The 24,007-nt window shown below is 38.3% G+C and overlaps 1 protein-coding gene across 1 annotated transcript in view; it reads right to left on the bottom strand.

Annotated features, from left to right (window-relative positions):
* The window catches only part of LOC134585558 (glutathione hydrolase-like YwrD proenzyme), a 75,255-nt gene that overhangs the window by 13,972 nt on the left and 37,276 nt on the right, over positions 1-24,007 (bottom strand). Inside the window, exons 6-9 of the mRNA XM_063440997.1 lie at positions 16,028-16,180; positions 12,704-12,791; positions 10,043-10,214; positions 7,227-7,389 (exon numbers count right to left, since the gene is read on the bottom strand). Of these exons, the coding sequence (XP_063297067.1) occupies positions 7,227-7,389; positions 10,043-10,214; positions 12,704-12,791; positions 16,028-16,180 (576 nt within the window). The remainder of the gene's footprint in view (positions 1-7,226; positions 7,390-10,042; positions 10,215-12,703; positions 12,792-16,027; positions 16,181-24,007) is intronic.

Raw genomic sequence — 24,007 nt, 5'->3', positions numbered from 1 at the left:
CCTGGTGGCATACTGAGCAAGCCGCCGGGCCCCCTCCTGGTATCGAGTCACACGACACAGTCTGCCCTCAGGTGGTATAGGCAGCCGCGAGGCCCCAGCCAGCGCAAAGCCTTAGGCGGCCGCCTAAACCGCCTAATTAGAGAGCCGCCTCTGATTCCATACATGGTCTCACTAGCCATAGGATTTACACCCCAAAAGGTTTTGGCCTGAGAAACTACAATGATGTTTACTGTTTTAGTGGTCTCTGTCGGGGTTATTTACTAAAGGGAGAATTCAAAGTGAATTCCAAATTTAAGGCCAATGTCGTTGAATTGATAGCATAGCTGGCTTAGACAATTTTTCCAGTTTGGTTAATTTGACCTTAATTTGGAAATTCACTTTGAATTTACCATAAGTTCTCACTTTTGTGAATAACCCTATGTGATTTGCGATGGAGCTGTGCCCAGAACAAGTGAGAAAAAGTAATCAATATAGGGAAAACCAGGAGCAGCAGTAGAAAAAAAATCATGTATATATTATAAATGTATTGAATGTTTAATATATAGAGATTTTGCTGCTTCTCCTTTTTTCCTTCTATTTCTCATTTCTTACTTGATCTGTGAATAAAATTACTGTCCAATTGCCATCGGTCATCTTTTTTCCCATCCATAATTTCTTTTGTATTTCGCCAAAGGAGGAATTCAGAATCCTAAATTAATATGAACATGCCCCTTCACTGGGTTTCATTTGTGTTACGGTTTGGCTAGATTTTGGCTCGGAGTTCAGGAATTCGACCGATCACCCGAGAGGCCCAATCGCTGTTCGGAATAAAACAAATCTCCAAATTTAACATGGGATCACCTGCATTTTCTGTCTAGTTAAGGGAGTCCAATTATGAAATGCAAACCCCCATTTCATTATATGTATTGTTACATTCACAGCCATGAGTTAAATGCATTAATTAAATTCATTTTTTTCATACTCAATCTTCCTCATAGTTTCTTAATAGCATGGTGTAATTGGAGTATACATTAATTTAGGAATTGTCTAAATGATGTACGTATGCAATGCTAATTATAGTGAGTTTTCATATGTCATTAATGCGGGATTAAATTAGGTGGCAATAGGTGTTAAGTGATATTACAGAGACTGGTAGTTGAACATTACCTCCTGTTCTCATTGTTCGTGATATCAGGTTTACTTAACATTGAAAACTGTGTCAATACATTCATTGTACTTACATAAAAAGGCACATGCTTGGTATATTTCAAGGTCAACAAACATATATACATAATAAACAGATTTACAAAGCTATGGTAAATATGCCACATTACAGTTAGGGGTATGCACAGTGACAGTTGTCCATCAGGGAAGAAGAGATAAGAACTGAATTCAGTTATATAAGTTAGTTTCATTTTAGCGCCCTATGCTCATGCTCAGGTAAATTAACACAGCTAATTCAATATTCCCTAAGCAGTTTTAAAAAGACACTATAGGCAAATCTAGGTTAGCATTGACAAACAAAAACACATTACCCGTCCTTAGAGGTGGCCGGACTTAATGTAATAGACAAAGGTAGGAAAGCTTGAAAGATCAAACAGACCCACCAACATATGGAACTTTTTTTTCAAATACCCTATTTGTGGTTGCGGAAGAGGAGCTGAAACGTTGGGTGGTGTGTCTCCTGTCACTACTACAAGGTAGCACTTGACACAGACAGTTATTCATAATGTGTTTGATATATTGCCTTTTTCAGTTTCACTAGTATGTTCTTGTAATCCATGTCCAGTTTGTATTATTATTATTATTACACACTGATCGATTTGTTTTATTTGGTTGTCCATATTGTAATTACTACATTCCAAAAAATATTTATTTTTTGCTATTTTATTTTGCCTATGATTGTAATAAAATGTAATGTTTCAACTACTTGGTGTGCAATAGGTTTCTTCTTTTATTTTATTTTTTTCTGTACTTCATGCACTCTTTACATTTACTAATTCTTAGTCTGTGATTTTCGGTCTTGAGTGCTCCTATATACACCAGTAAGTTTAACAAAGAGAAGAGCCTGGTATAGTAATAGATGTCGAGGCAGTGAAGGGGTTAACCCTAATTAAATGTTGTAGAAAGCGAAAAGAAAAGGAACACTGCCTAAAAAACATATACAATAAAATATAACTTTTAATGGTGAACGGAATACATAGTCTTCATTTGATGCAAATCCTCTTAGTATGTCTAAGTATATGCATAGGAAGACACAGAGAGATGATATGCAGAAATGTAAGATTTAAAACGAACAAAACAGCATCAAAAGAAAAAAGATGCTGTTTAGAATGTCTAACTCTAAATAGAGGTTCTTGACTGTTGCAATTTATGTACTGTTGCAGTAAGTACTTGATACACAATAATAATCTAGCTCTTGAGATAGAGGCTATCTACTGCTACAGTTGAAAACAGATACTCTATTGCAACTTGTTTCAAGAGAAATTTAAGCTTTGCCGTGGCCACACGAAACAAACGCAGTAAATATCAGACTTTAAAGGTAGAGACTATCGTTTGTCACAGTTCGTAGAAGATAATATGTTACGATCCGATTTGGATGAAAAGTTTGGCACTACAATCACGTGCCAGCCCAGAATTAGCATCTAATATTGCTCATGAGTACGAACTGCAATCTAGTGATACGATACAAAGATATGCTATGCCTGAGAAAGCACCTCTTAATTTGTTAATACTATCCCCAATACAGATAGAATGAGAGAGAGTAAAATCTCTGTGCCTTCAGGGGCACCTATCAGGTGAAAGAACTAGCTACAAATAAAAGAGAGAGAAGAACGAAAACAGGTTTGTCCTTAATATACAGCTGTGCCTTCAAGGGCACCTCTCTAATAATAGAAATAGCTAGCTAGCGTCTAAATATCTCAAGCCTTAGTAAAAAACTGCGTGGTCTGATACACATCGACGGGTGCCGATGTGCTGTGAGCGTAATAGTCTAAATTTGTGCGTGCCGCTAAATCATACACTCCCCTCCTGATATACCCAAGATCTAGATAACTAATAGCCAAAATAGACTGGTCAGAGAGTAATCACTGTGAATACAGCGGGTATAGTGTTATGGCGCCCTGTGCGGCCGCACAGCTCGCACACCCCTAAGGCCGGCCCTGCACCGAACCATATATAGAGGTGTATGGCCTTAACCGCCCTGATGGTGGCCCTATTCAAGAGCCTTAAGAGTACTTCCTTGCAGAAATTGTTGTTGTTATTCATGGAACAGACTTCCAATGGAGACGGTAAACACAAAAACTGTAAGAATTTAATATTGCCTAATGTGGGCAGACATGTTGAGTGTATTGTTTCTTAACTGCTTTTAACCCTTTAAGACCGGAAGGCGTACCATTACGTCCTTTTTAAAGTGGCTCTAATCGCCGCAGGATGTAATAGTACGCCCTCTGTTTTTTTGTTACTTACCCGGTCGCCGGCGATCCCACGCCCGCGATCCCACGCCCGCGATCGCGGTTGGGGGGACTCCCAGGGAGCCCCCCGCGGCACCTCCGTCCTCTTCAGCCCCCCCTCCCCCGGGCCATGTGAGAGTGAGGTCCTTGCGAGGACCTCACAATCACATGGCCGGGATAGCTGGCTGCAGCAATGCCAGCAGGGGGACTAACTGTAATGACAGTCCCCCTGCTGGCTGGAAATAAAATAAAATTAAGTTAAATAAGTGTAAAAAAAAAATAATATATATATATACTTAGATCATATATATATATATATATATATATATATATATATATATATGTGTTATATATATATATATATATATATATGATCTAAGTATATATATACACATATACATACACACACATACACTGTCTAGGTGTATTTTACTATTAATATACAGGGAGTGCAGAATTATTAGGCAAATGAGTATTTTGCATGTTGTCTTACTCCAAGCTGTATAGGCTCGAAAGCCTACTACCAATTAAGCATATTAGGTGATGTGCATCTCTGTAATGAGAAGGGGTGTGGTCTAATGACATCAACACCCTATATCAGGTGTGCATAATTATTAGGCAACTTCCTTTCCTTTGGCAAAATGGGTCAAAAGAAGGACTTGACAGGCTCAGAAAAGTCAAAAATAGTGAGATATCTTGCAGAGGGATGCAGCACTCTTAAAATTGCAAAGCTTCTGAAGCGTGATCATTGAACAATCAAGCGTTTCATTCAAAATAGTCAACAGCGTCGCAAGAAGCGTGTGGAAAAACCAAGGCGCAAAATAACTGCCCATGAACTGAGAAAAGTCAAGCGTGCAGCTGCCATGATGCCACTTGCCACCAGTTTGGCCATATTTCAGAGCTGCAACATCACTGGAGTGCCCAAAAGCACAAGGTGTGCAATACTCAGAGACATGGCCAAGGTAAGAAAGGCTGAAAGACGACCACCACTGAACAAGACACACAAGCTGAAACGTCAAGACTGGGCCAAGAAATATCTCAAAACTGCTTTTTCTAAGGTTTTATGGACTGATGAAATGAGAGTGAGTCTTGATGGGCCAGATGGATGGGCCCGTGGCTGGATTGGTAAAGGGCAGAGAGCTCCAGTCCGACTCAGACGCCAGCAAGGTGGAGGTGGAGTACTGGTTTGGGCTGGTATCATCAAAGATGAGCTTGTGGGGCCTTTTCGGGTTGAGGATGGAGTCAAGATCAACTCCCAGTCCTACTGCCAGTTTCTGGAAGACACCTTCTTCAAACAGTGGTACAGGAAGAAGTCTGCATCCTTCAAGAAAAACATGATTTTCATGCAGGACAATGCTCCATCACACGCGTCCAAGTACTCCACAGCGTGGCTGGCAAGAAAGGGTATAAAAGAAGAAAATCTAATGACATGGCCTCCTTGTTCACCTGATCTGAACCCCATTGAGAACCTGTGGTCCATCATCAAATGTGAGATTTACAAGGAGGGAAAACAGTACACCTCTCTGAACAGTGTCTGGGAGGCTGTGGTTGCTTCTGCACGCAATGTTGATGGTGAACAGATCAAAACACTGACAGAATCCATGGATGGCAGGCTTTTGAGTGTCGTTGCAAAGAAAGGTGGCTATATTGGTCACTGATTTGTTTTTGTTTTGTTTTTGAATGTCAGAAATGTATATTTGTGAATGTTGAGATGTTATATTGGTTTCACTGGTAAAAATAAATAATTGAAATGGGTATATATTTGTTTTTTGTTAAGTTGCCTAATAATTATGCACAGTAATAGTCACCTGCACACACAGATATCCCCCTAAAATAACTAAAACTAAAAACAAACTAAAAACTACTTCCAAAAATATTCAGCTTTGATATTAATGAGTTTTTTGGGTTCATTGAGAACATGGTTGTTGTTCAATAATAAAATTAATCCTCAAAAATACAACTTGCCTAATAATTCTGCACTCCCTGTATAATTATATATATATATATTAATATCAAATTACACGTAGACTGATACTGATTAAATATATATAATTATTGTTATATATATATATATATTTATATATAATATAAAAAAAATGTAAATACGTAAAAAAATAAAATAAAAAAAATAATTAAAAATAAAATATTAAAAAATATATAGATGCGTTTTATTTCGTTCTAACTGTATTGCGATATTAATATATATATATATATATTTATATCAAAATACACGTAGAATGAAATAATATATATATCTATATACATAAATATATACGTATATATCACTATATATATACCTATATATAAATAAAAATATTTAAAAAAATTATATATATATATATATACGTATATATACACATATGTGTATATATATATATATATATATATATATATATACATATATTAATTCTACACATATATTTATGTAATAATTTTACATAATTAGGTATCCTAATTAATTACAATTAGCGGGACCTGCCTGACAACCCATGCCGAAAGTATAGGGAATTTAATTTGCTAGCACTATATTTAACCCTATAACTTTCCAAGACACCATAAAACCTGTACATGGGGGGTACTGTTTTACTCGGGAGACTTCGCTGAACACAAATATTAGTGTTTCAAAACAGTAAAATGTATTACAACGATGATATCGCCAGTAAAAGTGACTTTTTTTTGCATTTTTCACGCACAAACAGCACTTACACGGACGATATTATTGCTGCAATACTTTTTACTGTTTTGAAACACAAATATTTGTGTTCACCGAAGTCTCCCGAGTACAACAGTACCCCTCATGTACAGGTTTTATGGTGTTTTCAACAATTACAGCGTCAAATACAAGGCTTGTGTTTCATTTTTTTCACATTAAAATTCGCCAGATTGCTTACGTTGCCTTTATGACCCCATGGTAGCCCAAGAATGAAAATTACCCCTATGATGGCATACTATTTGCAATAGTAGACAACCCAAGGTATTGCAAATGGGGTATGTCCAGTCTTTTTTAGTAACCACTTAGTCACAAACACTGGCCAAAATTTGCGTTTTTTGCATTTTTCACACACAAACAAATACTAACGCTAACTTTGGCCATTGTTTGTGACCAAATGGCTACTAAAAAAGACTGGACATACCCCATTTGCAATACCTTGGGTCGTCTACTATTGCAAATGGTATGCCATTATGGATGTACATTTATTTCCTGGGCTACTATACAGTCTCAAAGGCAACGTAACCAATCTGGCGAATTTCAATTTCAAATGTAACACGCTATATTTGACCCTGTAACTTCCCAAAACACCATAAAACCTGTACATAGTGGGTACTGTTTTACACGTGAGACTTTGCTGAATACAAATATGTGTATTTTATTGCAGTAAAAGCAAACAGTATTATGACATTGACAGTTAAAATTTCATGTAGAACTAAAAAAATAAAACAAACTCTTATTTTCTCCCATTTTTTTCATATTAAATTATGTTTCATAGCTAAATATTTGATATTAAATGAAAGCCCTGTTTCCCCTGAATAAAATGATATATAATAAGGGGGGGTGCATTTAATATAAAAGAGGTGAATTACGGTTGGACAGACATATAGCGCAAATGCCAGGTTTTGTTTACATTTTGTTTCGTTCACAACTTGTACATTTGGCTGCGGTGTTAAGGGGTTAAAAGATCTGATTCTATGTTTATATTACAGAATACTTTTTATGTTTTTCATATTTATCTATTACACACCTATTTTTTTTTTTTATTTGTGTGTCTTTTTTTTTTTTGCAATTAAATATATTACCTGCAAGGTAAATCCACAGTTCTCCGGCACTAGTCCCGTACCAAAATTCATGTAAACACTGTTAATAAAAGAGCAAGCATTTCCTTGAGAATCCACCACGGTGAAATAAACTGTATCCCTTCCTGTTTCAAATGGATTCCCGTGATCTCTAGGCGTTGATGCTCTGAAAGAAGCAGCAAGTAAAACATGAGATGATGTGACCAAATATTAAAATAACATTACCCAAACAGCATACACATCATATTTAAAATAATCTTTACATTTTTCTACAGTATAGGAACATTATCACCTCTATAGGCAGTGTTATCGTCTGTCTACGCAATGAATCCATATTACCCTCTAACACGTTATCATGGAAAAATGCAAAACATCAAAGTATATAGCTTATATGCAGCTTCGTGAGTAATGCTTTTGTTTCCACTTGCAAAACCTCAACATTTCTCAGATAAAAAACATTTTCAGAAATTCTACAGAGAAAAAATAAAAATAAATAAATATATATATATATATTTTTATTTTATTTTTTTTATTTTTTTTCTCTGTAGAATTTCTGAAAATGTTTTTTATCTGAGAAATGTTGAGGTTTTGCAATGTTGTACTGGAACTGGAACACTTTTAGGGTATGTTACAGAATACTCCAGTAATGGAGAACAGATAATTCTGCTCCAGTTTCCCTATATTCTTATTATTTTAGTCAGAATTATTTACACTTGTTTGAAGGTTTATTTATAGTTGCCGCAGTTAATACTTGGCATTAATTTCACATTGGCGGAGCTGCCTTGGTGGGCTACTAGGTGGCACTGCTGTTCAAGTCAGATTTTGGCACAATTTTACTCTCTACGATCTATAAACTAGCAGCAGACAGAGCGGTTCTAAAGTCTGCAGGCCTTTTATGACCAGGTAATTTCCATAGAGCACCTGATGCAACATTAGGTCCATGTGTCACCCAGGGAGTTAAGTTAAGCAAACATTATTATCTAGTATACACAAAGGTGTCTAACACGCACTGGTACCAGCTCCTAACGGACACCCTGTTGCGGTCATGAAGTCATCCTCCAACTTTAAAGCTGAAGTACTCTAATGGCACATGTAGCACACACAATGATTGCTGCTTTGAGTATAACATTTAAATCTAGGATAGCCACAGAAAGTCTGGCCTTGGTTAGAAGGGGAGTTCTTGCAGGAATTGCAGCCAAGAGAACTGGACCTTTTTGCCAGCTGGTTTTAGATATACCCCCATTTAAAAAATGCAGAATTAAATGTACACGTGTTTATTGGTGGTATATCTACAAAACAAACAGCAATTTCTATTTATTATATTTAGGACGATCCTTTTAACAATGAAAGTTAAAATGTTCCAATTAATGTTCTTTTACAGTTAGATGATTCACCCAAATGGTGGGTAAAGGTGCAGTGTGTTGGTAAAGGAGTCACTTCCAGATATTTTAATTATCAGTTATATTTTTTTCATAAACAAACACCAAGTTTGTATTTTGTTCAAATAAAAACACACCTTTGTTTCTGGTCATCTGTGCATGTATTTGTTTCCTGGAACTGTTTCATTAAAGATGGTGTTTTAATGCAAAGAAGTAACCAGATACCCATGTTAGCTAAGATAGCCTTGTAAAATGTTAAACTATATTTGTGTGTGTGTTGTTCCCTAATCTGTATTTTGCATGTAGATGGATGTACCTGCTGGACATGGTGTCACCTCATGGGCTCAATGAGAAGCTTAAGGGGCACTACTCTATCAGGTACACCATGACCACCTGTGTAGTGATATTTCTGATAATACCTGCTGGAAGTGAGCCCACCTGTGTAATTTTTACTATACATATATTGCGTAAAGTGTTTCTGTACATAGTATGTATATAGTACATTTCTGTTTATTTTCTCCTTGTTGGGTCTTTTTGGGGGCCACTCCCTTCTTTTGTTGCATACTCCGGTAATGTCCGGCATCCTACTCTCTTTAGACTCTCTTTAGTGCCTTTGTAATGACATGTTTTTCATTATTTAGTAGATATACCCCATATACATCATGAGTATTTACTGCCTTATCCTCATTACCTTTTCTTTTTGTTGGTTTTTTTTTGCTGTGCATGTGACGTCCCACTCCGCCATGTTCCAGACATATAGTAGGGGCTGACTTATTTGATGGAGGACACAAGGGGAGTTTTGGTGGGGTCCTGTTAAGGAGTTTGTTAACTTTTCGTGCAAAGTTAAATAAGTTGAAAATTCAATTTTTCCATTTTGGAATAGGTTATACAGGGACAGCATAGTGTATGGATGTAATGACAGCGTAGTGTTCCATTTGATTGTTAAGAGGTTACTCAATAACGTTATTTTGTTATTGTAATGAGTTGCTCCTTCTATCCTTGTTAAGGAATCCTCTAAGCAAAATCAGTAACTTTTAGTAAACATTTGAGGCTACTTAAAATATGCAGCCTACATATATACAATGAATTCCTGCAGTGTGAACATTGATCCACCCTCCTTCTCCTTAAGTCCTTTCCTTCTTCATTCCCTCTGATTTTTGTCTTTACCCTGATTGGTCATATGCGTCACATGACCCCAGCAAGGTCAGACAAGCCTATTTATGTGCCATCTAGTCTCATAAACTCCAGGAAACGCAGGACCATAGACACACAAATGAACGATCTCAGATTTATTAACATTGTGATACTTTTCACGGGTAATAAAATCTTTCTTTTGATAACTGTATATTTCACAATTTCCTCCAATCACTTTCTTTTTTATATTGAAGAAAACTGTCATGATTAAAATGAATATATATATATATATATATAGTTTGTTACCTGTGAAGATCTATAAGGCTGGTTTGCCTTTCAGAGTAAAATTTACTAAGCAATTCTGCAGTTGGCACAGGAGTAACCCGAGGATCTGTGCAATACCACTGACAATCAGAGACGCATAATTTCAGCGCTTCAGTTAAGACGTGGATGTAATCAGCACTATTGTGCCCCATATCTGTAAGATAATGTAGAGCAAGACACAAGGAGGACATTCACAAATAATCTAAATATTTGCAGCTCTCTACAAAAATACAAGTTAAGTAAAAATCCCTATATTGTTCAAATGTTTCAGATTTTTGGGTATTTAAATGAATGGGTTTTTTTTTTTTTTTTTTTAAATAACATCACTAAATGCATTGATTGGATGAAGAAAACAGAAGTGTAAATATATTTTATCCTAGTTAGAGGAAGTCCAAGGCCTCTCATTTATTTTATTAACCTTCACACATGCACAAGTGCTAAGGGAATTGAGAGGATGTTGACACCCACCTGGTTAATAGATGGTATTAGAGACCCTGCACAGTTTTTACCCTAATCACTGCACAAAAGCTTAAAACAATACTCTGAGAGTGATAGCAGTGCCTGCAATGTCTCAGATAGCAAGTATTTTAGTGGAATGTTTTAAATAAACAGAGTTATTCACTAGAATTGTTGGCAATTCAAAGTGAATTTTAAATTTAAGGTCAAAACAGCCAAACTAAAGTGCATAACATGGATCTTAAATAACATACCTGAAAAACTGATACTGACATACCGTATATACTCGAGTATAAGCCGACCCGAATATAAGCCGAGGCCCCTAATTTTACCCCAAAAACTGGGAAAACTTATTGACTCGAGTATAAGACTAGGGTGAGAAATGCAGCAGCTACTGGTAAATTTCTAAATAAAATTAGATCCTAAAAAAAATATATTAATTGAATATTTATTTACAGTGTGTGTATAATGAATGCAGTGTGTGTGTATGAATGCAGTGTGTGTGTATGAATGCAGTGTGAGTGTATGAATGCAGTGTGAGTGTATGAATGCAGTGTGAGTGTATGAGTGCAGCGTGTGTATGAGTGCAGCGTGTGTATGAGTGCAGCGTGTGCATGAGTGCAGCGTGTGTGTATGAGTGCAGCGTGTGTGTATGAGTGCAGCGTGAGTGTATGAGTGCAGCGTGAGTGTATGAGTGCAGCGTGAGTGTATGAGTGCAGTGTGAGTGTATGAGTGCGTGTGAGTGTGTGTGAGAGTGTGAGAGTGTGAGAGTTGCAGAGCCTTGGTGGGGGGTGAGTGGTTTTTTTTATTATTTAAATTTTTATTATTTAAAAAAAATATATTATTATTAATTATTATTTTTATTTAATTATTATTATTATTATTGTATTTTTTTATTATTTAATTATTATTTTTTTTTATTATTATTCATTATTTTTTTTTCGTCCCCCCTCCCTGCTTGATATATGGCAGGGAGGGGGGCTCTCCTTCCCTGGTGGTCCAGCATTGGCAGTTCAGTGGGGGGAGAGGGGGGCTGGCAGAGCTGTAACTTACCTCTCCTGCAGCTCCTGTCAGCTCTCTCCTCCTCCGCGCCGTCCGTGCAGCTCCCTCTGTCAGCTCACAGTGTAAGTCTCGCGAGAGCCGCGGCTCTCGCGAGATTTACACTGGGAGCTGACTGAGGTGCTGAACGGACGGCGCGGAGGAGGAGAGAGCTGACAGGAGCTGCAGGACAGGTAAGTTACAGCTCTGCCAGCCCCCCTCTCCCCCTGTCTGTATTATGGCAATGTAAATTGCCATAATACAGACATTTGACTCGAGTATAAGCCGAGTTGGGTTTTTTTAGCACAAAAAATGTGCTAAAAAACTCGGCTTATACTCGAGTATATACGGTAGTTTTTTTTTTGTCTTAAAGGGACACTTCTGGCACCCAGACCACTTTTGCCCATTGGAGTGGTCTGGGTGCCAACTCCCACCACCCTTAATCCTGCAAGTGTAATTATTGTAGTTTTTCTATCAGACAGCCACTACAGGGACGTCCGTGTTCTTAGAACACGAAAATAGTTTTAAACAAAGCTGGACATCCTCACGCTATTAATGAGGGCCTCCAGCGTCACCAGAAACCCCATAGGAAAGCATTGAATAATGCTTTCCTATGGGGAAGTCTAATGCGCGCGGTCATTGCCGCAGATGCGCATTAGATCTTCCCTGCCGGCTGACATCGACGGGGGGGCGGGGGGGGGGGGGGGGGGGGGGACATGGGCGGAGCCTGACCCTGTGCCAAGGGACATCACGCTGGATTCAGGTAAGTCACTGAAGGGGTTTTAACCCCTTCAGCAACATGGGATGGGGGATGGGAGGGAGAGGGGCACTGCAGGAACCTGCAGTGACAGGAAAACAAATATGTTTTCCTGGCACTGGAGAGTCCCTTTAAGCCACTTTGTCCAAAAATATACATATATATATTTTTTAAGGATTTCAATGCACCACCCATTAGGCTAAGCAGACTGGTTTAGTCGTTTTACTGTGTTTGTTCATTATGTTCCAATACACCATACTTTATAAGAATTTTAGTATGTTTGAGCTCTCTCTGAAAGTCTGCCTTTGTTTGAGAAGCCTAATCACAAGAAAATATCAACAATCCTTGACACATAGTAAAAATAAAACTCATTAAAAGCCATGTTCGGGTACCTTGCACAGAAAATTGTTCAAGCAAATTCAGTGCCATTAGTACAGTAATTCCTTGTCCATTTGGTGGCAACTCCCAGACATTTATATCCTAGAAGGAGTTAAGAAACAAATGACCCATGTAAAAAAAAATTACGATAATTCATGCATTCGTACATTCTCCTTGTACTATATCTAGATCACATGACATTACGTATAATGCCCATGATCACTGTATGACAGATGAACAAACAGCATTTCAGGAAATAGATTGTGAAATCTAAAGGTCATGGGGAGATGGAAGTCTGCGATGGCCATGAGAATTCCATTTCATAATTTTGAAACGATTGACGTTTGACTTGTACCCTACAAAACACTAATCAGAGACAAAGGTAAACTCAGGTGTGTCATACAATAAAACAACCTACTAAATTATAAGCTCATACAACATTTTTTTCTACTTATCTATAGGATTCCCTTCATAATTACTTCCAGTCATGGAAACTCTCACAATCAAAGGTCAGAACAACTATTTAACACTAACTTGTTGTTTAGTTCGTTAATGTGGTCAGTGCTTGCTCATAGGTATTTAAAATGGTTATTGCATTGTAATATCTATATCTATCTATTTACTATACAAGAACCAGTACTCTCAATCATTCACTAAACAGCAATTTCAAATCTCACAGAATGTAACAGATTTAAAAAAAAAAAAAAAACACCTAACCAAGGCAATAATAATGGAACTTTTGTTACAGACAGGGTGTTGTCATGAATTAGGGTAACATATATAATATGGGCAAGGAGGTCTCCAAGTAATTAGCATTAGGTTTCTAGGATAGGACCTGCCAAAAATGGGGTGCAATGGTGTTGTGGCAGGCTTATGCAATGTATGATCATGTACTGTAACTGAGGGGTGCCCAAAAAGTAGACCCCTCGGATGTTTTAAAACTACAGCTTTCATGATGTTTTGTCATTCTAAAGGCATGCAAAGGCATGTCATTATTATTAATTTATTTTTTTTCGTCCCCCCTCCCTGCTTGATACATGGCAGGGAGGGGGGCTCTACTTCCCTGATGGTCCAGTGGCATTGGCAGTTCAGTGGGGGGAGGGGGGCTGGCAGAGAGCACTTACCTCTCTTGCAGCTCCTGTCAGCTCCCTTCTCCTCCGCGCCGGTCCGTGCAGCTCTTCTGTCAGCTCACACAGTAAGTCTCGCGAGAGCCGCACTATGACCCCGCGGCTCTCGCGAGTACACTGGGAGCTGACAGAGGTGCTGAACGGAGGTGGAGGGAGCTGACAGGAGCTGAAGGAGAGGTAAGTAACCGCACACAGCCCCCAGTCTGTATTATGGCAATGTAAATTGCCATAATACAGACAGTGACTCGAGTATAAGCCGAGTTGGGGTTTTTCAGCACAAAAAACGTGCTGAAAAACTCGCCTTATACTTGAGTATATACGGTAAATATTTTATTAATCAGCATGCATTTGTCTCAGCTGTAATTAATCCTAGTGGGCAGCAAAATATTGAAAACTTCCAATAACTGATTCTATAATGTTTTTCCGATTGATTGTGCATACCTCCCAATAAAGATTTTCCAGTATTTACTAGCCAAAACAGTTTGTGATAAATTGAATTAAAGTCTAATATATTCTAAAACACGTATATTCATTTTGGCTGTTCTTTAAAATCAGTGAGTACAATGAACACTGTGTTAAACACATGTGAAACTACGCAAAACACAGGTGTGTCTTCTAAATAATAAGATTGTGTTTCGACTTTATGATTTTAGACCAGGAAAGGTGAAACTATGACTCATTTCATCTGTAGTTAAACCAAAACCTCAAGCATGTTTCATTAACATAGTTTTGATCTCGATTAAATGTGTCCAGATAATAATTATCACAAACTTGCAATCCCAGAGGAAGATGTACTAACTAGGCTAACCTGTCAGTACAGTGTTTTGCGTGGAACTCGTCCAGCTTCAGGGTGTGGTTCAATGATGGAGAGAGAAATAAGTATTGTTGGAATAAGAGCAGGATAAGGATGTATTATCAGCAAGTAGGAGGGGTGAAAAGGCTATCAATTGCAAGCATGGACTACAATGTGCTATAGATAACGTAGCTTAACTATAAATTATGGGCACATTGTATTGAAAGCGTTGGTGTTGAGATTATATAATCTGACATACAAAACTGACGGAGGCACATGACAGGAGTATTAATAGTAACGCTATCTTAAAGTCAAATTACAGTTTGGACTTGTGAAACATGAGACTATGTTTCAAGACAAAACTGGAGCAAGTATGTGTCAAAGTGCTAAATTAGGAGCAATTGCCATATATATTGCACTTGCTTGTGCTTCACCTTCGAATTATCACCACCTGTTTGTTTTTTGACAGAATGCTGAATATCCCTAAGACTATACTGGATAATCTCTGGTTCTTCAGTTCAAGGTCTGATGAAGAAGGTAACGAGTAATGAATAAATGACTACTTCAGTTTGATAATGTGGACATTCTTACATGATATAGCCAATATTGGCAATTGAAGTGAATTAATTACCTGAAAATAAACTTTTCCTCTATTGTATTCACTTGGCGATGATAAAGCTCACTCCTGTTTTGCTATGGAAAGTCACCAATGCTGGATTATTTCCCTTTCAAGATTTATTACTCGGTGAACCAGAGAATTATAACTCTATGAGATATGATTATCTGTCTTAACAGGTTGCTATGACAACTGTATATTAGGGAAATACAGATTTGAGGAAGTTCTAATTGTAAGAGATTGTGCCACAGGTACTGGTATAACTCTCTTCCTTGCATTACTACCACCAAGGATACAAAGTCCCAAAATAAACCTGAAAACGTAAAGCCGAGAAGCCCCACTGTAGATGTCCACTTTGCTAAAAAAAAAAAAAAACATATAGTCCTCGATTTAATGTTGTCGGATGAGATTTTCTCATTATTTAATATTTTTTGGATACACTTTTAAAATGATTGTTTTAAATATTGAAAAATATATCACATATAAAAAAAATTATCAATATATCAAAAAGAAAAGTCTACATTTTACACAATTTAATTTTGTTTTCAGTATATTAAATAATAGTATTATGGATAGAACACTACATGAGGATACATTGAAATTGCTTTCCAACCATTTATGTTCAACTTAATTTTGTATTTCAGTAATTGCTACCCTTTTTTTTTTTTAACAAAAACACTGCTTTACAGTCATTTATTACAGCTACATAAGGAAAGGAATAACAAAAGAAGCAAAATAAAAATAAAAATAAACACTGTCTATAATTTCCCTAGTGCACATACACAAACTGTCTATGGGTTACCTTATATGTTGTATATATAGGTTGTACTTCCTCAGTCACATGACTTGCCAAGTCTTCCAGTTCCATAACACCACCATTACTTTTCAAAACTTTTATTATGGCCTCTGCAACCCAGCCTTGGTAAAATCCTTGCTTACCATATTCAGACAGTGTCTGTAATGCCAAAACAAAATATAGATAAGAGATACAGATAACAAAAACTCAACATAAAGATAGGAAAGGTCTGAATCATTAGTGTGTCGAGTGGTAAAATCTTACTGTTCAAGATCAAATTACTTGGGGAAATTCCTGCAAAAATAGGAAGGATAGGTTCCATTTGTGCTTAAAAACTCGTCTTATACTCGAGTATATACGGTACTTTGAATCCAAAGCCCATGGATAAATTAATTTATCTTAGCTCTTATTGCAACCACTTTCAATAAAGTATTTACAATCTAAGCACCAGTACAACTTTAGCCTAATGAAGCAGTGTGTACAGGCAGTGTATGTATGTATGCCAGTGTGTGTATGTATGTATGCCAGTGTGTGTATGTATGTGTGCCAGTGTATGTATGTATGTATGTATGTATGCCAGTGTATGTATGTATGTATGCCAGTGTATGTATGTATGTATGTATGAGCATTTTCCCCTGAGCGCTCTGCTCAGCTCCCACGCGCAACCTGCAATGATGTCGGGAGCCGGAATTTGACGTCATATTCCGGCTCCCGGCATCACTCTGCGGCGCGTGAGGGAGCTGATCAGAGCGCTATGGGGAAAGTGCTCCCTCGCTGAAAACCTAGAGCGCCCACCAGCCACTGTTCACCTTATGAAACCCATTGTGTTGGTGTATAGAGCCAAAAAGATTAGAATTGTGTTGATGTCCCAATATTTATGGACCTGACTGTATGTGTATGTCTGTCACTGAGTGTGTCTGTCAGTAAATGTGTGTGTCTGTTAGCTAGTGTGTATGCGTCTGTTCATGAGAGCGTGTGTGTGTGTGTATGTTAGCTAGTGTGTATGCGTCTGTTCGTGAGAGTGTGTGTGTCTTCAGCACTTCCCTTTCTCCAGCGCCGGACTCCCTTGGCACTGGGGATCTCTCTGCCCCGATCCGCTTCTCAGCTCTGAATGTGCATGCGTGGCAAGAGCCAAGCGCGCATTCAAACCGCCCATAGGAAAGAATTACTCAATGCTTTCCTATGGACGTTCAGCGTCTTCTCACTGTGATTTTCACAGTGAGAATCGCGGAAGCTCCTCTAGCGGCTGTCAATGAGACAGCCACTAGAGGCTGGATTAACCCTCAGTGAAACATAGCAGTTTCTCTTAAACTGCTATGTTTTCAGCTGCAGGGTTAAAACTAGAGGGACCTGGCACCCAGACCACTTCATTGAGCTGATGTGATCTGGGTGTCTGTAGTGGTCCTTTAAGTGTATGTGTATCTGCATGCACTGGCGTACATACCGCAGTCGCAGGGGTCGCAGCCCTGCGATCCCTGCGACCCGGTGCCGCCGCCATGTGTTGCGGCTCTGGCCCGTGCAGAGTAAGCGTGGGGGGGGCCCACGGATCAGTTTTCGCACTGGGGCCCCATGGGTTGTGTGTATGCCACTGCATTAATAGATAGATATTTAATAGATATTTGGGCCACTGTTTTATGGAGAGTTATGTATTTGTAATCCAAAATGAGATAGATTAACTACATAATTAACACAGAAGATAAAACAAATAGGTTCTAAACAGTGTGAAAACGCTCTATAAAAACTGCTCTGCCATAACCTTGATAGAGTAGATGGGCCAAAAGACCAACTGGTCATACTGGACATGAGAAATCCACCCAGCTATCCCAAAAGTAGGGAGGCTGGGTGGATTTCAATTAAAAAAAAATATTAATAATAGTGAGTGGGGGAAATGTGTGTGTGAGTGTGTCAGTGAATGTGATTGTGTGAGTGTGTCAGTAAATGTGAGTGTGTCAGTAAATGTGAGTGTGTCAGTGAATGTGAGTGTGTGTGTGTTCCAGTGAATGTGAGTGTGTGTCAGTGAACATGAATGTGAGTGAGTGTGTGTCAGTGAGTGTGTGTGTCTGTCAGTGAATGTGTGTGTGTGTGTGTGTCGGTCAGTGAGTGCGTGTGTCTGTCAGTGAGTGCGTGCGTCTGTCAGTGACTGTGTGTCCGAGTAAGTGTGTGTCAAATCAGTGAGTGTGTGTATGTCATTGTTTGTCAGTGTATTTGAGAGTGTGTGTCTGTCAATGAGTTATGCATCTATCAGTGAGTGTGTGCGTCTGTCAATCAAAGTGCGGCCTTGAAAGGAAAGGGTAGGAAAAATATAAATTGGGGGGGGGGGGCGGGTGAGGGGGGTTGACCGAGCACCGTACTAGGGCAGCACAAATCCTAAATACACCACTGTTTGCAGGTCATGCCCCTTCAGTCTCTTTGCTCACTTCTCTGCTATTTAGTACATTGTCTTAACCTTAGCCACAACTCACCTGACTGAAACTCAGTCTGTCTACACTCTTCCTGAAAGAAACCCTACATTTGTATCTACCCTTATTGCACAGTGCATTTAACATATACATTTCTCATCTAGGTATCTTTAATCCCCATGTCCATAAATTAGCCAAAATTATCAATTGATCCAGTCTCCTGATTCTGTATTATATGCTCTGTGCCTGAAGATTTAAAAAATAATCTTATGAGTTTTAGTAAGAGGTAAAATATTAGAGACTGTTTGAAAGGTCAAAATATGGCTTTTCTGGTCATCCTCATTCATTAATTACAAATGGGAAAATCCACTTGTAAATAAGACATGACATATCATTACCAATCTCATAACATATAATATTCTAAAAATAACTATCACCTGACAATTATGGAAGACTAAAGTATGTTGTCATAATCAGCTGTACAATGATCGCATGACCATTTCTAAGAACGCATGAGTCACAATTTATCAGCAAATTTTTCCATTTTATCATCTAATTTTTGAAATAGTGTCTGATGAATATTTTTTTATTCTAAAGATAACATTCTTGAAGTATCTCATTAAATTGTATGCCATAAATATTTGCCTTACTATAGATATAACCAGGAGATTGCTAAAGGCAGGGCAGGTCACAGATTTTAAATAGGTTTAGGTATTTGAACGCACAAAACTCTACATTTCAACTTCCGTCCTTTAATGCCTTTCACCCTTTCACTCACAGACTTTGTTAATTCTACATGACACTCTTTGCTTTTACCCCAAGACCTGTAGAATATGTCCATTAACCCTGCGTATTTGCCATTTCATAGTAAAATTCCAAGTACCTCTTACCTAAAAGACACTATCAATCCGCCATACACTCATGGAACCTGACCAGTTTTCTTTGTCTCTCTGTTGTTTCACCCTGAAATTACCTACTCCAGGGGTAGGCAACCTTTTAGCAGCACTGTGCCGATATAGGATTGTGATGTCCCGTAGCGTGCCGGTCCTATTTTTTTATAAATCGAGGTGTGTATGCTGCCGTATTCTGCTTGTGTTATTTTTACTGTAATTGCTTTGTATCGTTGTATTTGTGCATATATGCAGGGCTGTCTTTAATAATGACTGGACCCTGGGCAAAGCATTTGCTTAGGGCCCCCTGGACCCTGTCCCCCCTTCCCAGGCATGCAATCACGTCCTCCACCTCAACACAGTGGCGGACCTAAAGTAGAGAGGTGCAAGAATTCTTGGCAGTCTCCCTGTTGCACGGGTGATTAAAAGGTAGATCCCCATCTGTCGTGCAACTCCAGAAATGCATTAACCGCTGGAGCTCTACCATTTACTCATGTTTGCAGGTCTGTATTTAGCACTAAGCAGTATTTGTGTGTTTTGTGGAATATGTTTGTATGTGGTGTTGGCATGATTGCAAGCACACACACACACACAGATATACTGACACACACAGAGACATACTGACATACACACAGACATGCTGTCATACAAACATACTGACACACACACAGATATGCTGACACACACATAGACATACTGACACACAAAGACATACTGACACACACACAAACATACTGACACACACACACTGACAGACATACTGACACAGACATACACTTTAAAACTCACCCTCCAGTTTCCTACCTTTCCTGCTGGTGGCTGAAGGCGTTGGGAGTTGGGAGTTGGGGTCTAGAGCTCTTGGCCAGCCCCCCTCCAATCTGCCTACTCTTCTTTCCTGCGCGCTCCTCTCTTTGTGGGAGGAAGTGATGCGTGGCCGTCACTTCCTCCCAGCCTGCTGCCGAAAAGCAAGGGGCCCGCTGTTAAAGCACCTCAGCGTGTGACCGGGTCCCTGCTGACAGAAGCCCAGCGGGTGGTCCTTTGTGCATGGGCCACCCGGTGGGCCTCCTTACTGTGCAGATTACCAGCCAGAGCGTTAGAAATAGTTGAGGCCAGCAGGGCTCACGGTGCAGCTGCCCAGTTTGCCCCGCGTTAAAGAAGGCCCTGCGTATATGAGCTATTATATTGTTTATGTTCATGAGTAGTTTATGGTATTGTGTATGATACATATGAATGTAAGCTGTGTATGGGTGCTGCTTGTGGAATTGTGTGTGTGTGGATGGATATGTCAAAGTGTGTGTTTGGTAGTGTGTGGGGGCTCTTTGGGGTATTGCATGTGGGGTTGTGTGCTTGTATGTGGATTGTTAGTGGTGTTTCGTTTGTGCGGATTGTGTGTATGTTTGTGTGTGGGCTGTCCGTATTATTTGTATGAGGGGAGGGTTATTCTGCATTTCTGTGTATATCTAGCAGTGTGGGTAACTTCCCTGGGGTCCAGTGGGGACTAGTCCAGCCAGGTACAGGTCAAGGACAGGAGCTGCAACAGCAACTGCGAGCTGCTCTACTACAGTGTGGCTTCCTATTCACAAGTGCTGGGAGGAAGTGATCTGAGATCACTACCTCTACGTGTTGCAATGCATAAATTTAGGATTGTCCTTCACCACCTTTTCGGATTAGCAGATATCTAAAGTTTTACTGGGACTCCTGATAGGCCAGAGCCTGTTTGACTCTAGCAGCCTTGAGTGCCATGCAAAGACACCTCGCTCCAAATATCTGCCTTTTCACCCTATTATCATACCAATTTCTCCATTCACCTTTTAACAAAGAGCTTTATTTTAGGACTTTCCGTTTACGTTTTATAACTCTGTCTATCCCTAACTGGCTTTATTTAACCTAGTACTCTACAAGTTTGCGTTATAACCCTTGCTTATTTTTTTATCTCTCTTCAATATAGTTATTTTTTCACTCTAGCCAATTCATAACTCTGTCTACTCATTACTATCCTGTTCTTCTAGCTTTATGTAGCATAAAGCGGCTCGGTCACCTGCAGATTTTACTTTTAAATTACTCCCTTTTTTTACATGTTTTCTTTTTTTGAAATTAGACCTAAGTTTCTTAGTTATACATAAGAAAAAGTGAGGACTCGTTTTTATCACGGGGAGCGTGATCTTTGGCAAATTTTGGCAATGGGTATAGCATAATGGGACACTTTAGGCACTATAGCTATTTCTTCTCATTGAATTGATTATAGTGCTTGGATTCCCTTGCCACAGTCCCTCCATTATGTGCTAAATTATTTTCGAGCAGTTTCACACTAAATAAGGTTCCCTGGTTACCCACATCCTGGCTCCTAATGGAAATAGGGTGAACGCAGAGATTACACACTTCCTTCTAGCCACACTCATACCACTAACGGGCACTGTGAATCTGAAAGTAGTCACCTTACAATCTCAGCAAATTATGGTTGTCTATTGGAACACAGGAATACTTCCTCAGTAGTTCAAGCAGCACAGGAGGAACAGGCTGCTGGGGACCATTGTTTTAGAATAAAACATTAATAATTTTGAATGGAAAAGTGGGGACAGGGGAGTACAAACACTAACCCTATAACCACTCCAATGAGGTGACGTAGTTACAGTGTCTACAGCAAGCATGTCAAACTCAAAGGCTAAGACGGGCCAAATAAACAAGGTTTACCATTATGTGGGCCGCAAAAAAACAAAAATGTCAGTTTTCATAGAAACTTAGGTTTATTTAGAAAAGTACAGTATAAGAAAAGTTGCCTAACTGACACTGGACGACCTCACACTTGTAGGGCTTCAAAGTAAACAAAAGAGCGAATTTATTTTAAGGAGACGTGTATTTGCATATAACCAATATTTCAGTCCAACTACCTTGACATATTAAGAAAAGTTTGATAATGGGACTGAAATGGTGAATGTATGCTGTTGCACAGCTGTAAAAAACAAATTACGTTATCTTGTTTATTTTGAAGTTCTATGAGTGTGTGCTTCACTTTGGCTTGATGATATCAGCCAATCCAATGTTTCCAATAGGAAAGCATTGGGAGGCTATTGTGCATGTGTGGCAAAAAGGTGCGTGGCCAATAAGCATCTCCATGGGAAGCGTTCAGCGCCTCCATGCAGACCTAATCTAATGCACTGCCCCTCCCCCATTCTAATACACTGCCCACAAATCCAATACATTGTTCCCCTCCCTCCACTGTTATACACTGCTACCTTCACCCAATCTAATACACAGCTCCTCCTCCCTCCATTATAATTGAATAGACCGCCCCCACTCCACTATTCCCTACCCCTAATTTGTGTGTGTGTGTTTTATATATATAATACGGCTAATCCAATCTGCAATGTATATATATGTATATATATAGTGTAGATTGGATTAGCTAATTAGTCCAGTAAACAAGATGCCAAAAGACCAGAGTATTTTAGAATGCAATGAAACCTTTTTTATTGTACTAACAATATTGCAAAGGCCTGAGCAAGAGAGGAAAACTCGTGAAAGCTTGTCTTTGAAATATTATGTTAGTTCAATAAAAAAGGTATTTTTGCATACTGCAATACTCTGGTATTTTGGCATCATATATATATGATGCCAAAATACCAGAGTATTATTATATTATATATTATATAATATATAATATATAATATAAATTATAATATAATATATTGTAATATATAATAATGTTATAAATGTTATGGTTGAGATTATGATGGTCATTTCAGGTGTCACTTCTGAGTGTGTCCTTTTTGTAAACCATTTACTAAACAATACATCTAATTAAATGTTCAAAGTAAGTTCAAGTGGAAGATTTTTAACATTATTGAGGAACTCATAGGCAATGTGAGCACCACTCATCCATATACAAACAGATTAAGACATTCTTTCTTTCAAACTCATTTATTTACACTGAAACTTGAAATGTCTACCAATTAACCTCTTTGCTACTGAGCTTTGTTAAAACAAAAAAGAAGAGGAATTAAAAAAGAAGTCAAGTAGTTTTTTTTTTTTTCAACATAGAATGTGACACAACATGATATAAACCGACAATTTTGCTTATAGATTGTTGTTCAGGATACCAAAAACGTTCAATGATGTAGATTTACTTCATTTTAATTCATTAGTTTGTGCATTTCAAAAAAATATTTTAGAAGTTTTAGATTATTTCTTATTGTTTTATATTTTATAAAAGGTCTGAATAATTCTAGAATAGAAAAATGTACAATTTTATCTTACAGTAAGTGTGACAAGAACAGATGCATAACATTGGTAAACTCCTATTTTTATGGTTATATGTAAAGAACCTTTAACAATTTTCAGAATACAGGTTTCTATCAATGCCACTAAACTATAACTCAGTTGCACCAATCATCCTTTCTATACGAATCACTGTAAGTTGCTACTGCGATTTGGACTATTTGGATGAAGATGGACTATTATAGATTGTACTCTGACCTCTTTTTGCTCACTTTGCCAATTATTTCTAATTTTATACCCACACGAATGAAAGCGTCAGGTGGTACAGAATATTTTGACACTGTTTAAATTAGGTTAATAGCCAATTAACATTTTAATGACCAGCAAATTACATGAGCTTAAAATAACAAGTAAAATCTGTAAATAAAGTTACTATAAATAAGTGAACTATGTGGGAAAAACAGATTTACTAAATTCAGAAA

The sequence above is a fragment of the Pelobates fuscus genome, chromosome 2 (genome assembly GCF_036172605.1).
Source record: "Pelobates fuscus isolate aPelFus1 chromosome 2, aPelFus1.pri, whole genome shotgun sequence".
Lineage (NCBI taxonomy): Eukaryota > Metazoa > Chordata > Amphibia > Anura > Pelobatidae > Pelobates > Pelobates fuscus.
The sequence above is the reverse complement of the archived record's forward strand: the minus strand, read 5'-3'. Positions and strand labels throughout refer to the sequence as shown.